At 42.1% G+C, this 22883-nt stretch overlaps 1 protein-coding gene across 2 annotated transcripts in view; it reads right to left on the bottom strand.

The window, feature by feature from the left end:
* ADGRE3 (adhesion G protein-coupled receptor E3) overlaps window positions 1-22883 on the bottom strand; it is a 62369-nt gene that overhangs the window by 27413 nt on the left and 12073 nt on the right. Inside the window, exons 4-7 of one of the 2 annotated variants that reach the window (XM_027548024.1) lie at window positions 20216-20371; window positions 16127-16164; window positions 7510-7687; window positions 2496-2612 (exon numbers count right to left, since the gene is read on the bottom strand). In XM_027548024.1, coding sequence (XP_027403825.1) covers window positions 2496-2612; window positions 7510-7687; window positions 16127-16164; window positions 20216-20371 — 489 coding nt within the window. The remainder of the gene's footprint in view (window positions 1-2495; window positions 2613-7509; window positions 7688-16126; window positions 16165-20215; window positions 20372-22883) is intronic. The other variant, XM_027548025.1, reaches the window with a different exon arrangement.

Below are 22883 nucleotides of genomic sequence, written 5' to 3' on the forward strand. Positions count from 1 at the left end.
CCTCCTCCTGGCCCATCCTCCAGTGAAGGCAGATTCAAGTTCTCATCTTGGGGGAGGAGAGGAAGTGAGAAACTAATTGCCACATGAGACTTTCTCAGTTCAGCATGTGCTTAGTTGCCTGCATTTTATCATCTTTTCTTTGGAACTTTGGGTGATAGCACAGACCAGCTGTCTGTACAGACCCCACATTCATGTAATTGGATTTTAAGGCCCTCATTTATTGTGCTACAGCAATTGTAACATATGGCAGTTATAACAGAAGTCTTCCTGCCAAATGAAAAAAAATATTGGAGGTGTTCATGCAGGCAACCCAAAGTTTGGTTTCTCTTGAAAAATCAGACAGTCTGGCAATGCTGGGATAGTTAATAGTAACAATTTCTCTTTCTACACAGGCTGTAGCAGATGCTGTAGGCAGCATAGCTTTATTCCTTTGGCACTTCTGTTTTTTTTTTTTTTTTTTTAACATGCTGATGGATTCTACTGCAAGCAGCTGCGACTCTCTGTCTGGGAGCTTTCCCTGGAGTGAACATGTTTGATCTGTACACAGGGCAGGCTGTAAAAGCTTAGACGTTCACTTCTGCCTGCAACTCCCAGAAGGGCTCTTAACCAGTGATGGATCAGAGCAGGTGGATAAAGAGCTCAGCTCAGCTCCCTCTCCCTGTTATTATTATTTTAGTTTTGGAATTCAGGATCTTCACTGCAGCATGTGAGATCTAGTTCCCTGACTAGGTATCGAATCCAGGTCTCCTGTATTAGTAGTGCAGAGTCGTAGCCACTGGGCCACAAGGGAAGCCCCCTTTATTATAAAAAAAATTTTTTTTGAACCATGTCAAGTGGCATGTGGGATCTTAGTTCCCTGACCAGGGACTGAACCCCTTCCCCCTGCATTGGAAGTGCAGAATCTTAACCACTGGACCGCCAGGGAAGTCCTCTGGCTACTTCTCTTTGAATGGGGTAACTTAGTGGGATTGAACCCCAGTCACCACCAGCAGTAACCTGCTCACTAACATAATAATCCCTGTATGGGCTGCCCTCTCTTCCTTGTCTCACTTCCTGTTTTCCCTGTTGGGATGATTAATTTTATGTGTCAACTTGGATAGGCTTTAGGACCCAGATATTTGGTCAAAGACCAGTCTGGATATTGCTGTGAGGATATTTTTAGATGAGATTAAATTTAAATCAGTAGATTTTGAATAAAGCAGATTACAGTTCCTAATGTTGGTGGGCCTCATCTAATGAGTGGAAGGTGTTAAGAAAAAGACTGAGCTCCCCCTGAGGAAGAGACTGCCTTTGGACTCAGGCAGCAACAGCTTTTCCCTGGGTCTTTCAGCTTGCTGGCTAGATTTTAGATTTGCTGCCCTCCACAATCGCATGAGCAAAATTCTTCTTAAATCTCTCTCTGTCCCTGCCCATCTCTCTCTATCTCTGTTTCTCTTTCTCTACATATACACAGCCTATTGGTTCTGTTTCTCTGGAGAATCCCGATTAATACGCTTACTGATTCTTTCTGGGATCATCTCCCATATAAAATCATCACTCTTGTTCTCCTTACACTTATCCATGCACTACTTCTAAGGGAACCCAAACTGAGAACCAGATAGAACAACCCCTAAATTACAAAGAAGTCTCTCTTTCATGCTGAAGAACAAAAAACCTCCATTTTAGGTAGGAATATGTCTTTTTTGTAATTAAAAAAATTTTTTTTTTTTTTTTTTAAGGAAAGACTCAAATGGCACAGTCTTAGTGAAATGGAGCAGAACCCTATAGTTCTTGTTTCCCAAGTCCTCAGCCCACCTTTTGTCTGTGGGAAAACTTTAGCCAAAAGTTAGTTCAATCAGAGAAGTGAGAACATAAAGAAACAAAGGAATATAGTTAAAGGAGATCAAATGATAATAGTTTAGTCAGTAAGCAAAGTCAAGGACCTTTAGTTCCTTCTCAGAATAGGTAATATTCTGAGCTATATCCTTTGAGCTGTCTTATAGATAGAGACCCCCACCAGGTGGAAAAATTAACTACATGATTACCAGACTGTAGCCATGACGTAAACTGTCGCAGTTCCAAGAACTGGCCTCAAGGAAATGGGAACAAACCAACCCTGGAACCAAGACTAACTGTGCTTAGAACTGACCACCAGTGACCAATTTCAAGATGACTGTCTGAGCTACTGTGCTGTTTCTGCATGTAGCCCTCTCTCTCTGTCTATAAAAGCTCTAGCCCCCGGGTTGTTGCGGTGGGGGCTGTTGGCCTTTGGACAGGTTTGGATGCTAGTGACCCTCCTCCCTGGTCACTAGCACCCAAAATAAAGCAAACTTTCCTTTCCACTAACCTAGCCTCTTTAATGACTTTTGAGCAGCGAGTAGCTGGACCTGGGTTCAGTAACATTAGGGTAACAGACCCATTAGAGAGAAGCCTACTGGGGGACATTTTCCTCACTACTCACACAGTGATGCTGCTCTGCATGTCTTAGGGATTCTGAAAGCAGCCACCCCACGTACCTTTTATGTTTCTCTGGATGACATCACTGCAATGGATTTCCATGGAGTTCACTTGGGCGTTCAAGCTTAAGGTGACTTCCTTGGAGCAGTTGTCTGTAACAACTTGAGTTTCAACAGCTGATAAGAAGAACAAAGGGCAAACTTGCCATTATTATAAGTTTTAAAAATGTGCGTAGTTACATGAACAGCTTAACTTTACTGAGGGTCTAGAATGTGCCAGGCACTGGGCTAAGAGCCTTACATTGATACATTGCCATCTTATAGCAGCCTCATGTAACACAATGAAGGACCTGTCAGAAAAGCAAACTGAAATTCAGAATTTAAGTAGGACTCTAACTCCTGTATACTTGCTGAGAAAATCTCATGACAGAGGAGCCTGGCAGGCTCCATGGGGGTGGCAAAGAGTAGGAACTTACTGAACTCTGTGTTCTTTTTTTAAAGACTTCTTTTTTACTGTGGACCATTTTAAAATTCTTTATTGAATTTATTACAATATTGATTCTGTTTTTTATGTTTTTGTTTTTTGGCTGAGAGGCATGTGATATCTTAGTTTCCTGACCAGGGATTGAACTCACAGCCCCTGCATTGGAAGGTGAAGTCTTAACCACTGGACTGCCAAGAACATCCCCTGAAACCGTATTCTTAACTAACATTCTTTAGCACATTGTCTTTGAAGCAACGATTCTGTTTCTAGGAATTTATTCTTGGAAAACAATAATGACTAAGAGGGCAGAATTGGCTACGAGAAAGTCCATGGCAGTAAAGATGATAAAGGTGAAATGACCTAAAGTTTAAGAAGAAATTGGTTAAATGACTTATGGTTTATCTCTATAATGGGGAACCGTGCTTCCAGTAAAAATGAAGTCACAGAATAACAAACAATAAGTTCATGAAAATATTTATCTTAAAAATCAGAAGATATGAGACTGGTCATGAGTTGGAAATTATTGAGGGTAGGTGAGGGGTGCAGTAGTCTTATTATGTCTCCTTTTGAGTGTGTTAAAAAAATTAAAGAAAGCAGTTATAAAGAGCAGAAAGTTATGACAATTACCAGCCTTGGTTCTAAGTGCGTTGAGTGCAGCATTACGATCTCGTTTTACAGGTGAGGTGATGAAAGCTCACTGAAGAAAGGGTACTTTATATCATTGATTAAACAATGAGGGGGACTTCCCTGGTAGTCCAGTGGTTAAGACTGTGCCCTTCCAATGCAGGGGCTGCAGGTTTGACCCCTGGTCAGGGAACTAACATCCCACATGACTCCTGGCTTGGCCAAAAACCAAACCAAACCAAACCAAAAAATCAATTAGGAATTGGCCAAATCAGAAAATATAAGAATTACTTGTAATGTGGTTTAATTTTAAATAAAAGTGTCCAGATTCTGGTTTCCTGAGAAGTTTAGGCACTGGATTTTATCTTATTAAAGACTATAAAAAATGATTATTTTTATGAAGTATTTTATCATGAAAGTTGGTAAAATGAAATGATTAGTTAGGCACACACAAATACATTAGCATCTCTGAGCTGAATACTAATAAAAAGCACAGTAAACAGCATTTCTGGAGGCCAAAATAGTGATATGTATCAAAAGTTCATAGAATGCTTTCTTCCTTTTGATCTAACAATTCCTCTTCTATGAATTTATCCTAAGAAAACATTTAACGAATAGATACAGATAAAACTTTAATGGTCTTTGTCACAGGGTTGTTTTGTAACTACCCACATTTCTCAGAATAGGGAAATAAATTATCGTGTAAATAAATTATATGTTCAAGGCAACTATATAAACCATTGAAGACAATAACATAGCTGATGATATATATGACGTACATGGAAAGATGTTAGTCACGTAATGAGTGAGAAAGCAATTTGGCATGCATATATAAGTGTAACATACCTAACAAATATGTGTTTCTTCATCAGACATGTACCTACACGGGTATGGGATTGGAGCACTGAATTGTGGCAGATTTTGCTGGACTCAGTTTAGTTTTGTGTATGTGTTTTTTCCTAATTAAAAATTTAATACTTGGCTTTGCTATGGCATTTTATTTTTTATTTTCAAAAACAAAAAGTAAATATATTTAAGGTGTCCAATATGAAGACTTGACACATGTGTGCATGTGTGTGTGCTCAGTTGCTCAGTTGTGTCTGACACACATATACATAGTTAAATGATTACTGCAGTCAAGCTAACTGACATATCTGCAGCACACGGATATATAATGACTATATATGACAGGTATAATAAAATTTTTTGGGGGGGATGGCTATGCCACGTGGCTTGTGAGATCTTAGTTCCCCAACCAGGAACTGAACCCAGACCCAAGGCAGTGAAAGTGCTGAGCATCAACCACTGGACAGCTAGGGGATTCCTTAATAAAATTATTTCTGTTTTAGAAAGAATTCAGCACATTTGTTTCACTGTTGCCAGAGCTCTGCTAGCAAAAGTGAAAGTCACTCAGTCATGTCCAACTATTTGTGACCCCACAGCCTATAGTTCCCCAGGGTCCTCTGTCCATGGAATTCTCCATGCAAGAATGCTGAAATGGGTTGCCATTCCCTTCTCCATGGGGTCTTCTGGACCTAGGAATTGAACCTGAGTCTCGGGCAGATTCTTTACTATCTGAATCACCAGAGAGTTGAGCAGCAAATTGAGGCCATGAGTCCAAATGACCATGACCTGAAGAGGTCTTTAAATAAAAGTTTGCTTTCAGTTCCTTAAAAAAAAGTATTTCTATTTAAAAAATATGTAGTAAGATGTTCCTTCTGGGGTGGTTTAAGTCACATCACCGTGACATGTGCTGTTAGGTTCTGTGAACACTGAATCATTTAAAAAAAAAGAAAAAAATAAAACTACCTTTAAGCCAGAATCCTAGACTCAGGATTAGAAACCATTGACAATTTTTGTTTATTCATGTATTTATTTGGGCTTTCCAGGTGGCACTGGTGGTAAAGAACCCACCTGCCATGAGAGATGTGGATTTGATCCCTGGGTTGGGAAATTCCCCTGGAGGAGGGCATGGCAACCCACTCCAGTATTCTTGCCTGGAGAATCCCATGGACAGAGAAGCCTGGAGGGCTACAGTCCATAGGGTGACAAAGAGTCAGACATGACTGAAGTGACTTAGCATGCAGGTATTTATTTAATTCTAAATATTATCACAACAAACTGTGGAAAACTCTCCAAGAGTTGGGAATACCAGACCACCTGACCTGCCCCCTGAGAAACCTGTATGCAGGTCAAGAAGCAACGGTTAGAACTGGACATGGAACAACTGACTGGTTCCAAATTGGGAAAGGAGTATGACAAGGCTGTATATTGTCACCCTGCTTATATAACTTTTATGCAGAGTACCTCATGAGAAATGCTGGGCTGGGTGAAGCACAAACTGGAATCATGATTGCCAGGAGAAATATCAATAACCTCAGATATGCAGATGACACCACCCTTATGGCAAAAAGTGAAGAGGAACTAAAGAGCCTCTTGATGAAAGTGAAAGAGGAGAGTGAAAACACTGGCTTAAAACTCAGCATTCAAAAAACTAAGATCATGGCATCCAGTCCCATCAGTTCAGTTCAGTTCAGTTGCTCAATTGTGTCTGACTCTTTGCGACCCCATGGATTGCAGCATGCCAGTTCCATCCCCTCATGGTAAATAGATGGGGAAACAATAGAAACAGTGACAGACTAATTTTCTTGGGCTCCAAAATCACTGCAGATGGTGACTTCACCCATGAAATTAGAAGACGTTTGCTCCTTGGAAGAAAAGCTATGACAAATCTAGACAGCATATTAAAAAGCAGAGACATTATTTTGCCAACAAAGGTCCACCTAGTCAAAGCTATGGCTTTTCCAGTAGTCATGTATAGATGTGAGTGTGGACCTTAAAGAAAGTTGATTGCCAAAGAACTGATGCTTTTGAACTGTGGTGTTGGAGAAGACTCTCGAGAGTCCCTTAGACTGCAAGAAGATCAAACCAATAAGTCCTAAAGGAAATCAATCCTGAATATTCATTGGAAGGACTGATGCTGAAGCTGAAGCTCAAATATTTTGGTCACCTGATTAAAAAAGCTGACTCATAAGAAAAGACCCAAAGACTGGGAAAGATTTGAAGGCAGGAGGAGAAGGGGATGACAGAGGATGAGATGGTTCAATGGATTTCATTACTGACTCAATGGACATGAGTTTGAGCAAGCTCTGGGAGATGGTGAAGGACAGGGAAGCCTGGCATGCTGCTGTCCATGGGGTTGCAAAGAGTGGGACATGACTGAGTGACTGAACAACAACAAAATATCATTTTTATTAAAAAAAATTTTTGGTCACATCAGGAGGCTTGTGGAATATTATTAGTTCCCGGACACGCTCAGACCTCAGCAGTGAAAATGCCAAGTCCTAACCACTGGACCACTAGGGAATTCCCCCATTGGCAATTTTTAAAAATAGCTCTATGCAGGTGTAATTGAGGTACAGCAAATCTCACATATTAAAGTGTACAACTGGATGGGTTTCATCGCGTGTGTACCTCTGTAAAACCACCATCATAGTCAAGGTAGACAACATTTCTGTCACCACCAACAATTTATCCAGATTTTCTTACATCCCTTTTCCATCCCTTCACTGACTCTACCCTCTGTGTCACTAGAAATTAGTTTGCATTTTCTAGAATTTTATATAAATGGATGTGTTCATGTGCGTTCAGTCATTTCGGTCATGTCCGACTCTTGGTGATCCTAAGGACTGTAGCCCCCCAGGCTCCTCTATCCATGGGGATTCTCCAGGCAAGAATATTGGAGTGGGTTGCCATACCCACCTCCAGGGGGTCTTCTCGACTCAGGGATTGAACCCACGTCTCTTATGTCTCCTGCATTGGCAGGCGGGTTCTTTACCACTAGTGCCACCTGGGAAGCCCTATAAATGGGACAAACACAGTCCTTATTTACTCCTCTCATTGCTTCACGTGGACCCCAGTTAGTAACCACCCCACTGTGTGTCTCAGGTTTTACTGTCTTCTTACCCACGGTGCTGTATTGGACTTTCTGGATTTTCTGGTCTGGGGCTTCCAAGGCAGTTTTTAGAACATCTGATTCCACTTTCTGGAGAAAGGCTGTGACCGAGGATGTGAAGTTTCTCTCCACTCCCAATACAGTCTTACCGGTGAGATGAGATTCGATTTTCTCAACAACCCGTTGCATCTTTGAAGAGAGAAAGAATTAAGAAAAACTCCAATCAATAGGTCCCACATCCCAAGGGTCAGAAGAAAACCCAAGAAAGAAGGCGGTGGGGTCAGACGACTGGTTCAAATACTGACTCCACCTCTCACTGGCTGAGCAACCTTGGGAAAGTCACTCAGTCACTCTGTGCTTCAGGTTCTCCATTTAGGATGAGGATGGTACTAAGACCCCATAAAGTTTGGGGGAAGATTAAATGAATGAAGAGACATTTTATTTTTAGAACAGTGTTAGCCTGGTAAACACCACAGAAACGTTAGTCGCTCAGTTGTGTCTGACTCTTTGCGACCCATGAACTGTAGCCCACAAGGATCCTCTGTCCATGGGATTCTCCAAGCAAGAATACTGGAGTGGGTTGCCATTTCCTTCTTCAGGGGATCTTCCTGACCCAGGGATTGAACCTGGGTCTCTTGCATTGCAGGCAGATTCTTTACCACTGAGCCACCAGGCAAGCTCAAACATCATATAAGTGTTAGTACTGTGAGCATCTTTTACCAACAGGAAAGTAGTAAGATTTCTAGAAATAGACCAGTGGTTTTCAGCTGGGGGCAATTTTCGTTCCCCAGATGGGAAGACATTTGGATTGTCACCACTGTGGATTGCTATTTCTACTGATAATTAGGCCAGATATGTTACTCAACATCGTATAATGCATGTGACAGCCCCCACAGCAGAGAATGACACAGTCTCAAATGTCAATAGGGCCAAAGTTGAGAAATCATTTAGTAGTATCATAGCTCAGAAGGAACTCTAACTGGCCTTTTTGTATCAAGAAATGTATGTTTTTTTAAAAGCTATATTAAACTCATTTTATCTATCTATCCATCTTACCGATTTACTGAAGTATAGTTGATTTACAATACTATGTTAGTTTCAGCCATACAATATAGTGGTTCTATGAAAAATAGCAAAAAAGGTGGGCCAGTGGCTGAAGAAGACTGAAGGGTCAAGGTGAAGTTTTAAAACTGTTGTTATAGAAAACAAATTCATGGTTACCATAGAGAGAAAGGGCAAGGAGGGATTAATTAGAAATATGGGATTAACAGATGCACATTACTATATATAAAATAGGTAAACAACAGAGACCTACAGTATAGCACAGGAATGTATATTCCCATATCTTGTAATAAATTATAATGGAAAAAATCTGAAAAAGATTATATATAGCTGAATCACTTTGCTGTACACCGAAACAGTAAAATAACTGTACGTCAAATTGCGAGAGTATCACTGACATATATACACTACCCCGTGTAAAATAGATGGCTAGTGGGAAGCTGCTGTGTAGCACAGGGAGCTCAGCTTGGTGCCCCGTGATGACCTAGAGGGGTTGGATGTGGGCGGTATGAGGGAAGAAGCGGTAAGAGGGAGGGGGTATACGTATACTCATAGCTGATTCACGCTGTTGTACAGCAGAAACTAACACAACATTGTAAAGCAATTGCACTCTAATTAAAAAAAACTATGCTTCAATAAAAATTGTAGTATATGTGATTTGAAAAATTATTATTTTGATCTCTACATGCTTTTACTCAAAGTATAGTCCTCAGACAAGCAGTATCAGCATCACATGGGAGCTTATTAGGAATTTAGACTCTTAGGTCCCGGTCCACATATTCTGAATCCAAACCTGCACTTTAACAAGCTTCTAAGGGATTTGTGGTATGTTAAAGTACTAGGGTGGAGAAGGCAATGGCACCCACTCCAGTACTCTTGCCTGGAAAATCCCATGGATGGAGGAGCCTGGAGGGCTGCAGTCCATGGGGTCGCTAGGAGTCGGACATGACCGAGCGACTTCACTTTCAATTTTCCCTTTCATGCATTAGAGAAGGAAATGGCAACCCACTCCAGTGTTCTTGCCTTGAGAATCCCAGGGATGGGGGAGCCTGGTGGGCTGCCATCTATGGGGTCACACAGAGTCGGACACGACTGAAGCGACTTAGCAGCAGCAGCAGCAAAGTACTAGGGGGCTTTCCTGGTAGCTCAGGTGGTAAAGAATCTGCCTGCAATGCAGGAGACCCCAATTTGATTCCTGGGTGGGGAAGATCCCCTTGAGAAGATTGACTACCCTTTCCTGTATTCATAGGCTTCCCTAGTGGTTCAGACGGTAAACAATCTGCCTGTAATGTGGGAGACCTGGGTTTAATCCCTGGGTTGGGAAGATCCCCTGGAGGAGGGCATGGCAACCCACTCCAGTATTCTTGCCTGGAGAACCCCCATGGACTGAGGAGCCTGGCAGGCTACAGTCCATGGGGTTGCAAAGAGTCAGACACGACTGAATGACTAAGCACAGCACACAAAGTACTAGACTGTAAGTCCCATTGGGATAGGAGTTTTGTCTTCACGGCTATTTCCTAGCACCTAGAACAGTCCTTGATGAATAGTGCTATGTGGCTTCAGTCGTTTCTGACTCTTTGCGACTCTATGGACTACAGTCCACCAGGCTCCTCTGTCCATGGGATTCTCCAGGCAAGAATATTACAGTGGGTTGCCATGCCCTCCTCCAGGGGATTTTCCTGACCCAGGGATTGAACCAGCATCTCCTGTCTCTCCTGCATTGCAGGTGGATTCTTTACCACTGTGCCACCTGGGAGGCCCCTTTGGTGAATAGCAGGGGCTCAGTAAGTGTTCATGGGTTAAATGGATGTTTTTAATAGGAAAATATCATGCTAAAGAGTTATAAGCAGAGTAATATGCAAAGAAGGATTGGAGGGACTTTCAGAATCAGGTTCAAATAAGCCTTTTTAATGGTCTACTCTTTCAGTCTAACCAGTGTTAGTGGAAATTCTGAGCTGAGTTTTCTAGTGAAAGGGCAGCTCCCTCCTCAGCCACACCTGATGTAAAACGCCTCTCTCTCTTCTAAATGGCAGCAGAAGTCTTCTTGGTTTAAACTCATTTGTACAGAGTAGGTGCCAGAGTATTGGGTCGTCAGAATTGCTGTTTTAGTGTCTGATCTAACGTGATGACTTTGTACCTGTCTTTCTTTGGCAATGCATTTTGTTTTTTTGAAGTGAAATTCAAGTAAAATAAAATACATCCTTTTTTTAAAGTAGTTTTTTTTTTTTTGGCCACATAGGATGTGGGATCTTAGTTCTCCAACCAGGGATCAAACCCACACCCCCTGCAGTTGGAAGCATGGAGTCCTAACCACAGGGAAGTTCCTCATCCTTTTAAAGTATACAAGTCAGTGATAATTTAGAATGTCCATCATGTTGTATAACATTTCCATCATTTCCAAATAAAACCCATTAAACAGTTACTTCCCATTCTCCACTCCCCCAGCCTCTGGAAAGCACAAATCTGCTTTCTGTTTCCCTGGATTGCCTATTTTGGACATTTTATGTAAGTGGAATCATATACAGTGTAATCTTTTGTGTCTGACTTCTTTCACTGAGCATAATGTTTTTGAGGTTCATCCATATTGTATTGGGAATCAGAACTTCATTTCTTATGGCTGAATAATATTCCACTGTATAGGTATACCACATTTTATTCATCCTGTCATCAATTAGTGGACATTTGGGCTGTTTCTGTCTTTTGGCTATTGTGAATAGGACTGCCAAGAGCATAGTTGTACAAGTATATATTTGGGTCCCTGTTCTCTCTCTCTTTTTTAAAAAATTTATTTTACTGAAGTAGAGTTGATTTACAGTGTTGTATTGATTTCTGCTGTACAGCAAAGTGATTCAGTTTTATATACACATTTTCATATTTTTTTCATCATCACAGGATATTGAATGGAACTTCCTGTGCTATAAGTAGGACCTTGTTGTTTATCTAGTCTACATATAATAGTTCACATCTGCTAATCCCAAACTCCCAGTCCAATCCTCCCTGACCCCTGACCCCTTGGCAATTACAAGTCTGTTCTCTACGTATGTGAGCCTGTTTTGTAACTAAGTTCACTTGTGTCATATTTTAGATTTCACATACACAACATCGTATGGCACGTGTCTTTCACTTTCTGACTTACTTCACTTAGTATGATAATCTCGAGCTTCATCCATGTTGCTGCAAATGACATTATTTCAACATTTTTTATGCCTGAATAATATCTCATTGGGCTTCCTAGGTGGTGCTAGTGGTAAAGAACCTGCTTACTAATGCAGGAGACATAAAAAATGAGGGTTCAGTCCCTGGGTTGGGAAGATCCCCTGGAGGAAGGCATGGCAACCAATTCCAGTATTCTTGCCTGGAGAATCCCATGGACAGAGGAGCCTGGCAGGCTACAATCCACTGAGTCACACAGAGTCAGACACAACTAAAGTGACTTAGTAATAGTCCATCATATACATGTACCACATCTTCTTTATCTATTCATCTGTCAATGGACATTTAGGTTGTTACCATGTCTTGGCTATTGTGAACAGTTCTGCTATGAATATAGGGATGCATGTATCTTTTTGAATTCTACTTTTGTCCAGGTATATGTTTGGGTCCCTGCTTTCAATTCACTTGGGTTTATTCCTAGAAGTAGAATTGTAGAAAGTGAAAGAAAGTGAAGTCGCTCAGTCGTGTCCGACTCTATGCGACCCCATGGACTGTAGCCCACCAGGTTCCTCCGTCCATGGGATTTTTCAGGTAAGACTACTGGAGTGGGCTGCCGTTTCCTTCTCCAGGGGATCTTCATAACCCAGGGATGGAACCCGGGTCTCCTGTATTGCAGATAGACGCTTTACCGTCTGAGCCACCAGGGAAGCTCAGATAATTGTAGAGTCACCTGATAATTTTATGTTTAATTTTTTGAGAACCCTGACAGTGACTTTTATAATGAAATAAATGTTCCTTTTGATAACACGATTATTTGTTCATTACTGCAATGAACAGATGTTGAACTCCCAAGGCTTGCTTGGTCTGATTCCCCTCCTCAAGAAGCTCCCTGTCTAGCGAGTGACAGCACACCACTTAAATGTCATCAGTCTGGAGGAGATAACAATAGATAACATAGAGGGAGGAGGGAGGAGGGTTCAGGATGGGGAACACATGTATACCTGTGGCGGATTCATTTTGATATTTGGCAAAACTAATACAATTATGTAAAGTTTAAAAATAAAATAAAATTAAAAAAAATAAATAAAGAAAGAAAAAAAAAGAAAAAAAACAATAGATAACATGGATGGAATGTGTACTCTGGACTCAGCACTGTGCTGAATATATACATGTATTATCTCATTTAACCTGCTCATTATCCAAGGGTGTCATCACCACCCTCATCTTAAAGATGAGTAAATTGTTCTTAAAAAGTGTGATGGTTAATTTTATGTGTCAGCTAGACTGAGTCATGGGTTACCTAGATGTTTGGCCAAGCGTCATTCTGGGTCTGACATAAAATTAACATCTGAATGGATGGAGGAAGTAAAGCGGCTTGCCCTTCCTGATGTGGTTGGGGCTTATCCAGTCAGTTTGGGGGTCTGATTAGAACAAGAAGTCTGAGTAAGGGGGAATTTCCTCCTGCCTGACTGCCTGTGCCAGCCTTGAGCTGGGACACTGCTTTTTAGCTTTATTTAAAAAAAAAATTATTTATTTTAATTGGACATTGTTTTTAAATTTTATTGGAGTGTGATTGCTTTACAATGTTGTTAGTTGCTGCTGTGCAATGAAGTGAATCAGCTATTTCTAACATATATCCTTTCCCTCTTGAACCTCCCTCTGCCCACCCAACCTACCTGTAGGGTATCACAGAGCACCAAGCTGAGCTCCCTGTGCTGTACAGCAACTTCCCACTAGCTATCTATTTTACACATGGTAGTGTATTTATGTCAAACCTAATCTCCCAATTCATCCCACCCACCCCTTACCCCGCTATGTCTGAACATCTGTTCTCTATATTTATGTCTCTATTCCTGCCCTGCAAATAGATTCATTGGTATCATTTTTTTTTTTAAGATTCCACATATAATACATGAATATTTGTTTTGCTCTTTCTGACTTACTTCACTCTGTATGACTCTTTAAGTCCATCTGCATCTCTACAAACGACCCAATTTTGGGACATTCTTGTTTTCCTTCAAACTCACATTGAAACATCAGCTCTTCCTGGGTTGGTCTCAGATCTCTGGATTCAAATTGGAACTATATTGTCAACTGTTCTGGGTCTCCAGCCTGTTGACTGCAGATTTTGGGACCTGTCAGCCAATTCTTTATAACAGCTCTCTTTACAGCTTATCTCCTATTGGTTCTGTTTCTCTGGAGAACCCTAATGCTGTGAGGTCATCATCTTGCCCAAGTCACTTGCCACTGCGGTATTAGGATTTGAAATCCCTACCATAAGAGCATAGTCTGGTGGGGACTTCCCTGGTGGTCCAGTGGCTAAGACTCTGCTCACCCAGTGCAGGGGGTCTGGGTTTGATCCTTGATTAGGGAACTAGATCGCACACGCTGCAACCAAGAGTTCTCTCAACTAAGACTTCACACACCACCACTAAAGATCCCAGCGGCCTCAACTAAGACCCGGTGTGTGTGTGCTCAGCTGCTCAGTTGTGTCTGACCCTTTGTGACCCCATGAACTGGCCCATTAGCCTCCTCTGTCCATGGAATTTTCCAGGCAAGAATACTGGAGTGGGTTGCCATTTCTTGCCAGTGCAGCCAAATAAATAAATAAATAAGAACATATTGGGGGAATATTAACTCAGATGGAGGGAGTGATGGAGGCCATCCAGAAGGAGGTGACACCTGAACTGGGTCTTGAGTAAAGAAGAGTGGAAGGAGGCAGCCAGGTGAGGAACTGGAAAGAGGAGTTTTAGGTAGAGAGAATGGTGTGTATCTGAGACGTGGAGCTTGGGAGGGCAAGGCATGAAGAGTCCCTTGGGAGTAGAGAAGGGTGAAGTTGGGGAGTGGCGAGAGGGAGGGATGAGCTCATTCTGTTAGACAATAGATCCTGAGAGACATGTATCATTCTCTTTGCTAAAGTTCAGAGTCAATTTACGGACACTAATGATTACTACCTATAATCATTTTCTTGGTCTCTCTTAATTATCCTACAATATCCATTTTCCCTTCCTGTGCTTTTTTTTTTTTTTTGCTGCACTAGGTCTTCATTGCTGACCTGGGTTTTCTCTAGTTGTAGCAAGTGGGGGGCTACACTCTAGTTTCAGTGTGCGGGCTTCTCATTGGGGGTCACTTCTCTTGCTGCTGAGAACGGGCTCTAAGGCATGCAAGCTTAGTTGTCCCACAGCATGTGGAATCTCCCCAGACCAGGGATAGAAGCCATGTTTCCTACATTGGCAGGTAGACTCTTAACCACTGGACCACCAGGGAAGTTCTATCCTCCTATTTTTAATAATTGAATAAATTTCTCAAATTTTATCTGGGCTGTGCCACCCAATCATAGATAGTATTGTCCCAGCTTCCTTTGCAGCTAGATTTTACTGTGATATATGCAACTTCTGGATTGTCACCGTAAGACATGTTTCCAAAGAAGTTCTCCTGACCTTATTAGCACTTTGTATAGTGAGTAGATGAGGAGAGAGGCCCTCTCTCCACTCTCCCCCTTCACCTTGTACAACAGATAGCTTGCCCTGGATTCCCCCTCCCTTCTACCCACCAGTATGAATACAGCATGCAGCAACCCAGCTTTGACTATGCAGTTGAGGACAAGATGCCAGGGGATGCTGGAGCAGCAGTATGGAAAGAACGTGGGTACCCGAATGACCTTATGGAGCAGAATTCCTTCACCAGCCTGGATTGCTCACCTCTGGACTAATAACTCAGAAAGTAATAAATATCCATATTTTTAAAGCCATTGGATATTTGGGTCTCTTTGTTGCAGCAGCTCAGCGAATCCTAATACAGTCTTACTTAGTCTCTTTCTTGGTCTGGGATAGATCCTGTCTTCAGGGGGTAGTACACACACACACACACACACACACTCACACACACACCCACAATCATACACACACCCCCATATATACATACACACTGTATTGATCTATCATTTGTCTCTATAGTGAGATATATAGTGATAAACATAATGATATATATATATATATCACAGTTATACAATACATATTATATATCAAAATATAATAGTTTAATACCTGGTGGCTCAGACGGTAAATTGTCTGCCTGCAATGCGGGAGACCCGGGTTTGATCCCTGGGTTGGGAAGATCCTCTGGAGAAGGAAATGGCAACCCACTCCAGTATTCTTGCCTGGAAAATCTCATGGATGGAGCCTGGTAGGCTACAGTCCATGGGGTCGCAAAGAGTCGGACACGACTGAGCGACTTCACTTCACTTCACTTCACTTCACAATATTTGTCATAATCATATCAAGTATTTTATATTATCAAGCATATGATATATGACATATAGCACACATATATAGTATTCACCTCCATTTGCTAGCTTTGAGATTTGTAAATATTTGTTACCTGTCTAGGTTCCAGGACTCAGCTTCCACTCACCTCTTTTGTGCTGTTGGTTGTCTTTGAGGGGGTGATTTCTGAAAAAGACATAAAGAGAAGTTATTGTTGGAACCAAGAATGAAAGTGTGGAGAAGTCGGCAGGTAAGGTGGGTAACTTTGCATCTAGAAGGTCTGAAATCATACACTTCATGTTCTCTGATGAGTTCATTTGCTCTTTAGGGGGATCAGAGTCCAAATTCCTTGTTGTCATGGAGAGCAGTGTTTATCGACTTAGGGTGGTTTTGCCTCCTGGGGACACTGGCAATGGCTGGAGACATTTCTGGAGGTCACTCATGGCCTTGAGTGGGGATGCTACTGGGATCTAGTGGGTGGATGCTGCTCAATGCCTTTAATGCAGAGGACAGCTTCTGACCACAAATAATTTTGGGACCCCAAGTGTCAATATTGCTGTGATAGAGATACCATGGCATAGAAGAAGCAGAAAATTGTAAGCTCCAAGCTCTTTCATTCAGATCTGGCTCTGGCTGGGCATTATAACTGAAATGGCTGAGCAAACAGAAGACTAGATACTTTAGGTTTTAAAATTCAGTCTGGCTGGGAATTATAACTGAGACAGGAATGTCAGTTTATAACCATCAGCTGTTTTTTAAAATAAGTATTTATTTATGTATTTGGCTGCACTAGATCTTAGTTGTGGCATGCAGGATCTTCGAAATTCCTTGCAGCATGTGGAATCTTTTTAGTTGCAGCATGAGAACTTGTGGTTGTTGCACGTGGGATCTTAGTTCCCCAACCAGGGATTGAACCCATGTCCCCTGCATTGGCAGGAAGATTCTTAACCACTGGACTACCACGGAAGTCCACCTGGAAAGTATTCTTAACCATTCTGCTCTATTGTCTCTTGAAGATGTGGCTGCATCTGGCAGAAAAATGCACCATGCACAAAAATCACAGCTACCACTTGCTGAATGCCTCCTCATATGCATCATTTCATTTAATCCTTGAAATAATTCCATGAGTCAGGTTCTGTTATTTAAGCAGGTGAGGAAATAGGCACAGGTTGTTAAGGAAATGTCTGTAGTCATGAGGGGGTAAGCAGTAGAGCCCAGATTTAAATCCATACTTGTCTAAGTGCAAGGCTCATTGTGGTGGCTGTTTTTTAGTTGCTAAGTTGTGTCCGACTCTTTGTGGTTCCATGGACTATAGTCCGCCAGGTTCCTCAGTCCATGGAATTCTCCAGGCAAGAATATGGAGTGCGTTGCCATTTCCTTCTCCAGGGGATCTTCCCGACCCAGGGATCAAATCTGCATTTCTTTCATTGCAGGTGGATTTTTAATGCTGAGGCAAGGGGGAAGCAAAGCTTGTACCACTTCACATGTGCAGAGACTGCACACACAAGAATCGGAAGGAGGTGTAAGCAAGTTCAGTCATTCACAGGCACCCTTGATGAAGACGGCCTGTGGCCCCTTCGCTACCTAAGAACCCTGATGTGGAATAGCCAAGCCTCTGTAATTCAGTGCTGGTCTCTGGAAAAGTCATCTCTGTACCTGTGGGGGCCTTTGTACCACCGTTCCTTTCCAGTTTGATCTTGGAATCATGTTTTAATCTTTTTAAAGGGAGTTTGGGTCTTAGGTCCCTGAATAGTCCTGCTCCCCTTTTTAAAGAATTAATTAATTTATTTATTAGTGTTTGTCTGTGCCGGGTCTTTGTTGTTGCACGGGGGCTTTCTCTAGTTATGGCAGAGCGCAGTCTTCTCGTGGTGCTTCTCTTGTTGCGGAGCACAGGCTCTAGGGCGAGTGGGCTTCGGCAGTTGTAGCTTGCTTCCCTTTGGCATAATTGTTCCTTTTTGTTCTGAGACTCAGTTTTGTGGAAGGATCGTGGGGTCCCGGACTCTCCCATTGGAAGGAATCTCAGAACTGACCTGGTATGAATCCTATTGGTATAAAGATGACCTGATAATTCTGATATGAGATTTCCTGATATCAAAGCTGAAGGCTTGTGCTTCTCATGACCCCGAGCTCCTTAGGGGATCTTGTGGGGTGAGTGGGATACAATGACCCTTGTTAGTCTTCCACTAAGCTCTTTCTACTGTGGAGTCTGCAACCTCATGGCTTTAATGCTGGATGGGCAGGAGCACAAGTTACTTAAATCTTGGGTGCTTCGGTTTCTTTATCTGTAATAACAGTGCTTACCTCATGCAATTATTGTAAATGGAATAAAGAATGTAAAGTACTTAGTGCAGTACCTGGTACATGTGTGTTTGTGCTCAGTTGTGTCTGACCCTTTGTGACCCCATGGACTGTAGCCCGTCAGGCTCTTCCGTTCTGGCACATCGTACAGTTGAAATAAATATTGTCTATCAGTATTATTTGGAGAAGGCAATGGCACCCCACTCCAGTACTCGTGCTTGGAGAATCCCACGGACGGAGGAGCCTGGTAGGCTGCAGTCCATGGGGTCGCTAAGAGTTGGACACGACTGAGTAACTTCACTTTCACCTTTCACTTTCATGCCTCAGAGAAGAAAATGGCAACCCACTCCACTGTTCTTGTCTGGAGAATCCCAGGGACGGGGGAGCCTGGTAGGCTGCCGTCTATGGGGTCACACAGAGTCGGACATGACTGAAGTGACTTAGCAGCAGCATCAGTATTATTGCTTGGTGGATCAGTGGTAAAGAATTTGCCTGCAATGCAGGAGGCACAAGAGAGGCAGGTTCAATCCCTGGGTCAGAAAGATCCCCTGGAGTAGGAAATGGCAACTCACTCCAGTATTATTGGCTAGAAAATTCCAGGTACAGAGGAGCATGGTGGGCTATAGTCTATGGGGTTGCAAAGAGTCAGACATGCCTAAGCACCCATGTATGAGTGTATATATATATACATGTCAATCAGCATTATTGTTTCTCCATGAATCAGTTTCCTAGCATTCAGATTTAGAGACTCTCTCTCTTACGACTTCAACTGTAGCCAGTACCTCATGGATACTCTGCCAAGTCCTGTATTTCTTATGTATAGACTTTCTCTACCTATATGATTTCTATGACAGTTACCATGCTTATCCAAGATCACAGATCCAAGGGTAGGCATATGATTCAAACTGTGTCAATTTTTACATTTCCAAAGAATATGCAATTATATTTAAGAGAGAGAATCAGTTACCATTTTTTTGATGGTTGGATCAGTAGCAATGGTAAGGTTTGGATCTGTTGGTGGCCATATTTCCTATCCTGTGGACTAGGAAGCAGAGAAACCAGTTTGCAAGGGGAAGAGAAGAAGCGGATTCAGAGTATGAGAGACGGGGGTGCCGTGACAGTGTTGGGTCCCCAACTTCAGTTCATTCCAGTACCCAGCTGTATTCTTACCCAAGACATATCCATGCATCTCATCACACGTGTGTGTGCGTGCTCAGTGGTCTGTCACGTCCAACTTTTTGTGACACCCATGGACTGTAGTCTGTCAGGCTCCTCTGTCCATGGAATTCTCCAGGCAAGAATACTGGAGTGGGTTGCCATTTCCTCCTCCAGATGATCTTCCCGACCCAAGGACTGAACCCGTGTCTCCTGCACTGGCAGATGGATTCTTTACCACTGAGCCATTAGGAAAGCCCCTGAATCTTATCATAAACTCATATTTTCCCTTAAGTTAACCTGAGTGGGTTTCTCTATTTTGCAATTCAAAGAATCCTTTCTCAACCATCATCCTGTGACCTGTGACATCACCTCCAAAGTTCACTTGCATTCTTAACCCCATCATTTATCTAAATTTCCTACTTTTCTTTTTACCTCCTCTTTACATCATCCATTTCCTTCCAGAGAATAGATATTCACTGGCCCCACCACAAATATATATTTTCGGACTTCCCAGGTGGTACACTGGTAAAAAAAAAATCCGGCTGCCAATGCAGGAAATGCAAAAGACTCGGGTTCGATCTCTGGGTTGGGAAGATCCCCTGGAGGAGGAAGTGGCAACTGTCTCTAGTATTCTTGCCTGGAAAATTCGATGGACAGAGGAGCCTGGTGGGCTATAATCCATGGGGTCACAAAAAATTAGAAATGACTGAGCACACACATGCTCGTGTTAGACTCACTTAAAAATTAGGAGGGGAGATAAGAAAACAAAAATTTTTCTTACTCTGACAAGTGTTCTCATTGGAATTGTTGAATTGTGCTTTCCCAGAGAGGAGTTTATATCCATCAATACAGTGACAGTAGAAACTTCCAATGATGTTCTGACACTCAGCATTCACTCCACAATATACACTAATGGGTGGTTTACATTCATCAACATCTGGAACACATAGGAGAAAGCTGGTAATTTGTTTGATAAAGATTTATTGAGCATCTAATATGTGTCAGAAGCTGTATCCTTTCCACCAGTCTATCCTGGCTTTTCAAAACAACTTGGTTAAGGTAATGCTTGTCTTTGTTCTTTCCTTTCTTTGCTGACTTTGGTTGGGTTCTCCAGGAAGTGGACTTTGAGACAAGGATTCTAGTGCAAGTATTTTATTTAGGAAATGATCCTAGAAATCACTGGAAGGGAAATGGTGAAATGAAACAGAGAGGGGAAGGCAGAAAATAAAGGGGGTATTATCTAGCAAATTTCTACTGTGGACAACTGAGGCTCAATTCCTCTGGGAACCTCTGGGAGGCAATGTAGAGCAGGCACTTCAAGTGACACTGAGAGGTGAGGGAGTTTAGTTCAGTTCAGTTCAGTCGCTCAGTTGTGTCTGACTCTTTGTGACCCCATGAATCGCAGCACACCAGGCCTCCTTCTCCATCACCAACTCCCAGAGTTCACTCAGACTCACGTCCATCGAGTCAGTGATGCCATTCAGCCATCTCATCCTCTGTCGTCCCCTTCTCCTCCTGCCCCCAATCCCTCCCAGCATCAGAGTCTTTTCCAATGAGTCAACTCTTCACATGAGGTGGCCAAAGTACTGGAGTTTCAACTTTATCATCATTCCTTCCAAAGAAATCCCAGGGCTGCTCTCCTTCAGAATGAAAGAGAGGTGAGGGAACCGGGGTATTTATCCACTTAATTTTATCACGTGTTGGTGGAGGAATGTTTACAGGTGGTATAAACTCCCCATTACTTCTATTTGTCCTGAGTGTGGACTGAGTGGTCTCCAGGAGCCAGAGAAAGCCTCAGACTTCGTGTACAAAGGAATGGAAAATGCCAAGGACATTAAATGGGATACTGACTGTGTTTGCACCACCCAGCAGCCTGCCCTGGCCAGTTCATATGCTGAAGCCCTAACTCCAACTGTGGCTGTATTTGGACATGGGGCCTCTTGGGAGGACATGGAAACACAGAGGAATGGATAAAAAAATGTGGTACATACATATAATGGAATATTAGTCATAAAAAAGAACAAAATAATGCCACTTGCAGAAACATGGATGGACCTAGAGATTGTCATACTGAGTTGAAGTAAATCAGACACAGAAAGACAAGTACCATATGATATTGTTTATATGTGGAATCTAAAAAATGGTATTTAAAATCTAAAAAAAATGTATTCTTATCTACAAAACAGAAGTAGAGTCATGAATGTAGAAAACAAGCTTATGGTTACCAGAGGATAGGGAGGGGAGGGGTAAATTGGGAGACTGGGATTGATATGTACGCATTCAGTTCAGTTCAGTTCAGTCACTCAGTCGTGTCCGACTCTTTGCGACCCCATGAATCGCAGCACGCCAGGCCTCCCTGTACATCACCAACTCCCGGAGTTCACTCAGACTCACGTCCATCGAGTCAGTGATGCCATCCAGCCATCTCATCCTCTGTCGTCCCCTTCTCCTCCTGCCCGCAATCCCTCCCAGCATTAGAGTCTTTTCCAATGAGTCAACTCTTCGCCTGAGGTGGCCAAAATATTGGAGTTTCAGCTTTAGCATCAGTCCTTCCCAAGAAATCCCAGGACTGATCTCCTTCAGAATGGACTGGTTGGATCTCCTTGCAGTCCAAGGGACTCTCAAGAGTCTTCTTCAACACCACAGTTCAAAAGCATCAATTCTTTGGTGCTCAGCTTTCTTCACAGTCCAACTCTCACATCCATACATAACCACTGGAAAAACCATAGCCTTGACCAGATGGACCTTTGTTGGCAAAGTAATGTCTCTGCTTTTCAATATGCTATCTAGGTTGGTCATAATTTTTCTTCCAAGGAGTAAGCGTCTTTTAATACACAGCAGGTTTTTATTAGTTATCTAATTACTAGATATAAAGTAGATAACTAATAAATACCTGCTGTGTAGCACAGGGACCTCTACTCAGTACTCTGTAATGACCTATATGGGAAAAGAATATAGAAAAGAGTGGCTATATGTATATGCGAGACTGATTCACTTTGCTGTACAACAGAAAGTAACACAACATTGTATCTTTTTGTGATACAACATTGTAAGTCAATAAAAATAAAAATTTTAAAATTAAGAATACATAATTAAAACATGTATGAAAAGTCTTAACTGTTTGGAAATTAGGAAGCACCTCCCATATAATTCTTGGAGTGACAAAACATCAAAAGGAAATTACAAACTGTTCACAGATTAATAAAAATAATATTTCTTCCTGTAGAATATATCTGAACCTGTACCACAGGAAAAGTTATGGTCTTAAATGTCTTTATTTTGAAGAAAGATGAAAAATAAAGTGCCTAGGTATTTATTTTAAGAGCTTGGAAAAAAGAAATTAGGGAGATACTAGAGCTGAAATCAATAAAATAGAAAACAAGGGCTTTCCTGATGGCTCAGTGGTAAAAAAGCTGGGTGCAGGTTTGATCTCTGGTTGGGGAACTAAT

The sequence above is a fragment of the Bos indicus x Bos taurus genome, chromosome 7 (assembly GCF_003369695.1).
Source record: "Bos indicus x Bos taurus breed Angus x Brahman F1 hybrid chromosome 7, Bos_hybrid_MaternalHap_v2.0, whole genome shotgun sequence".
NCBI lineage: Eukaryota > Metazoa > Chordata > Mammalia > Artiodactyla > Bovidae > Bos > Bos indicus x Bos taurus.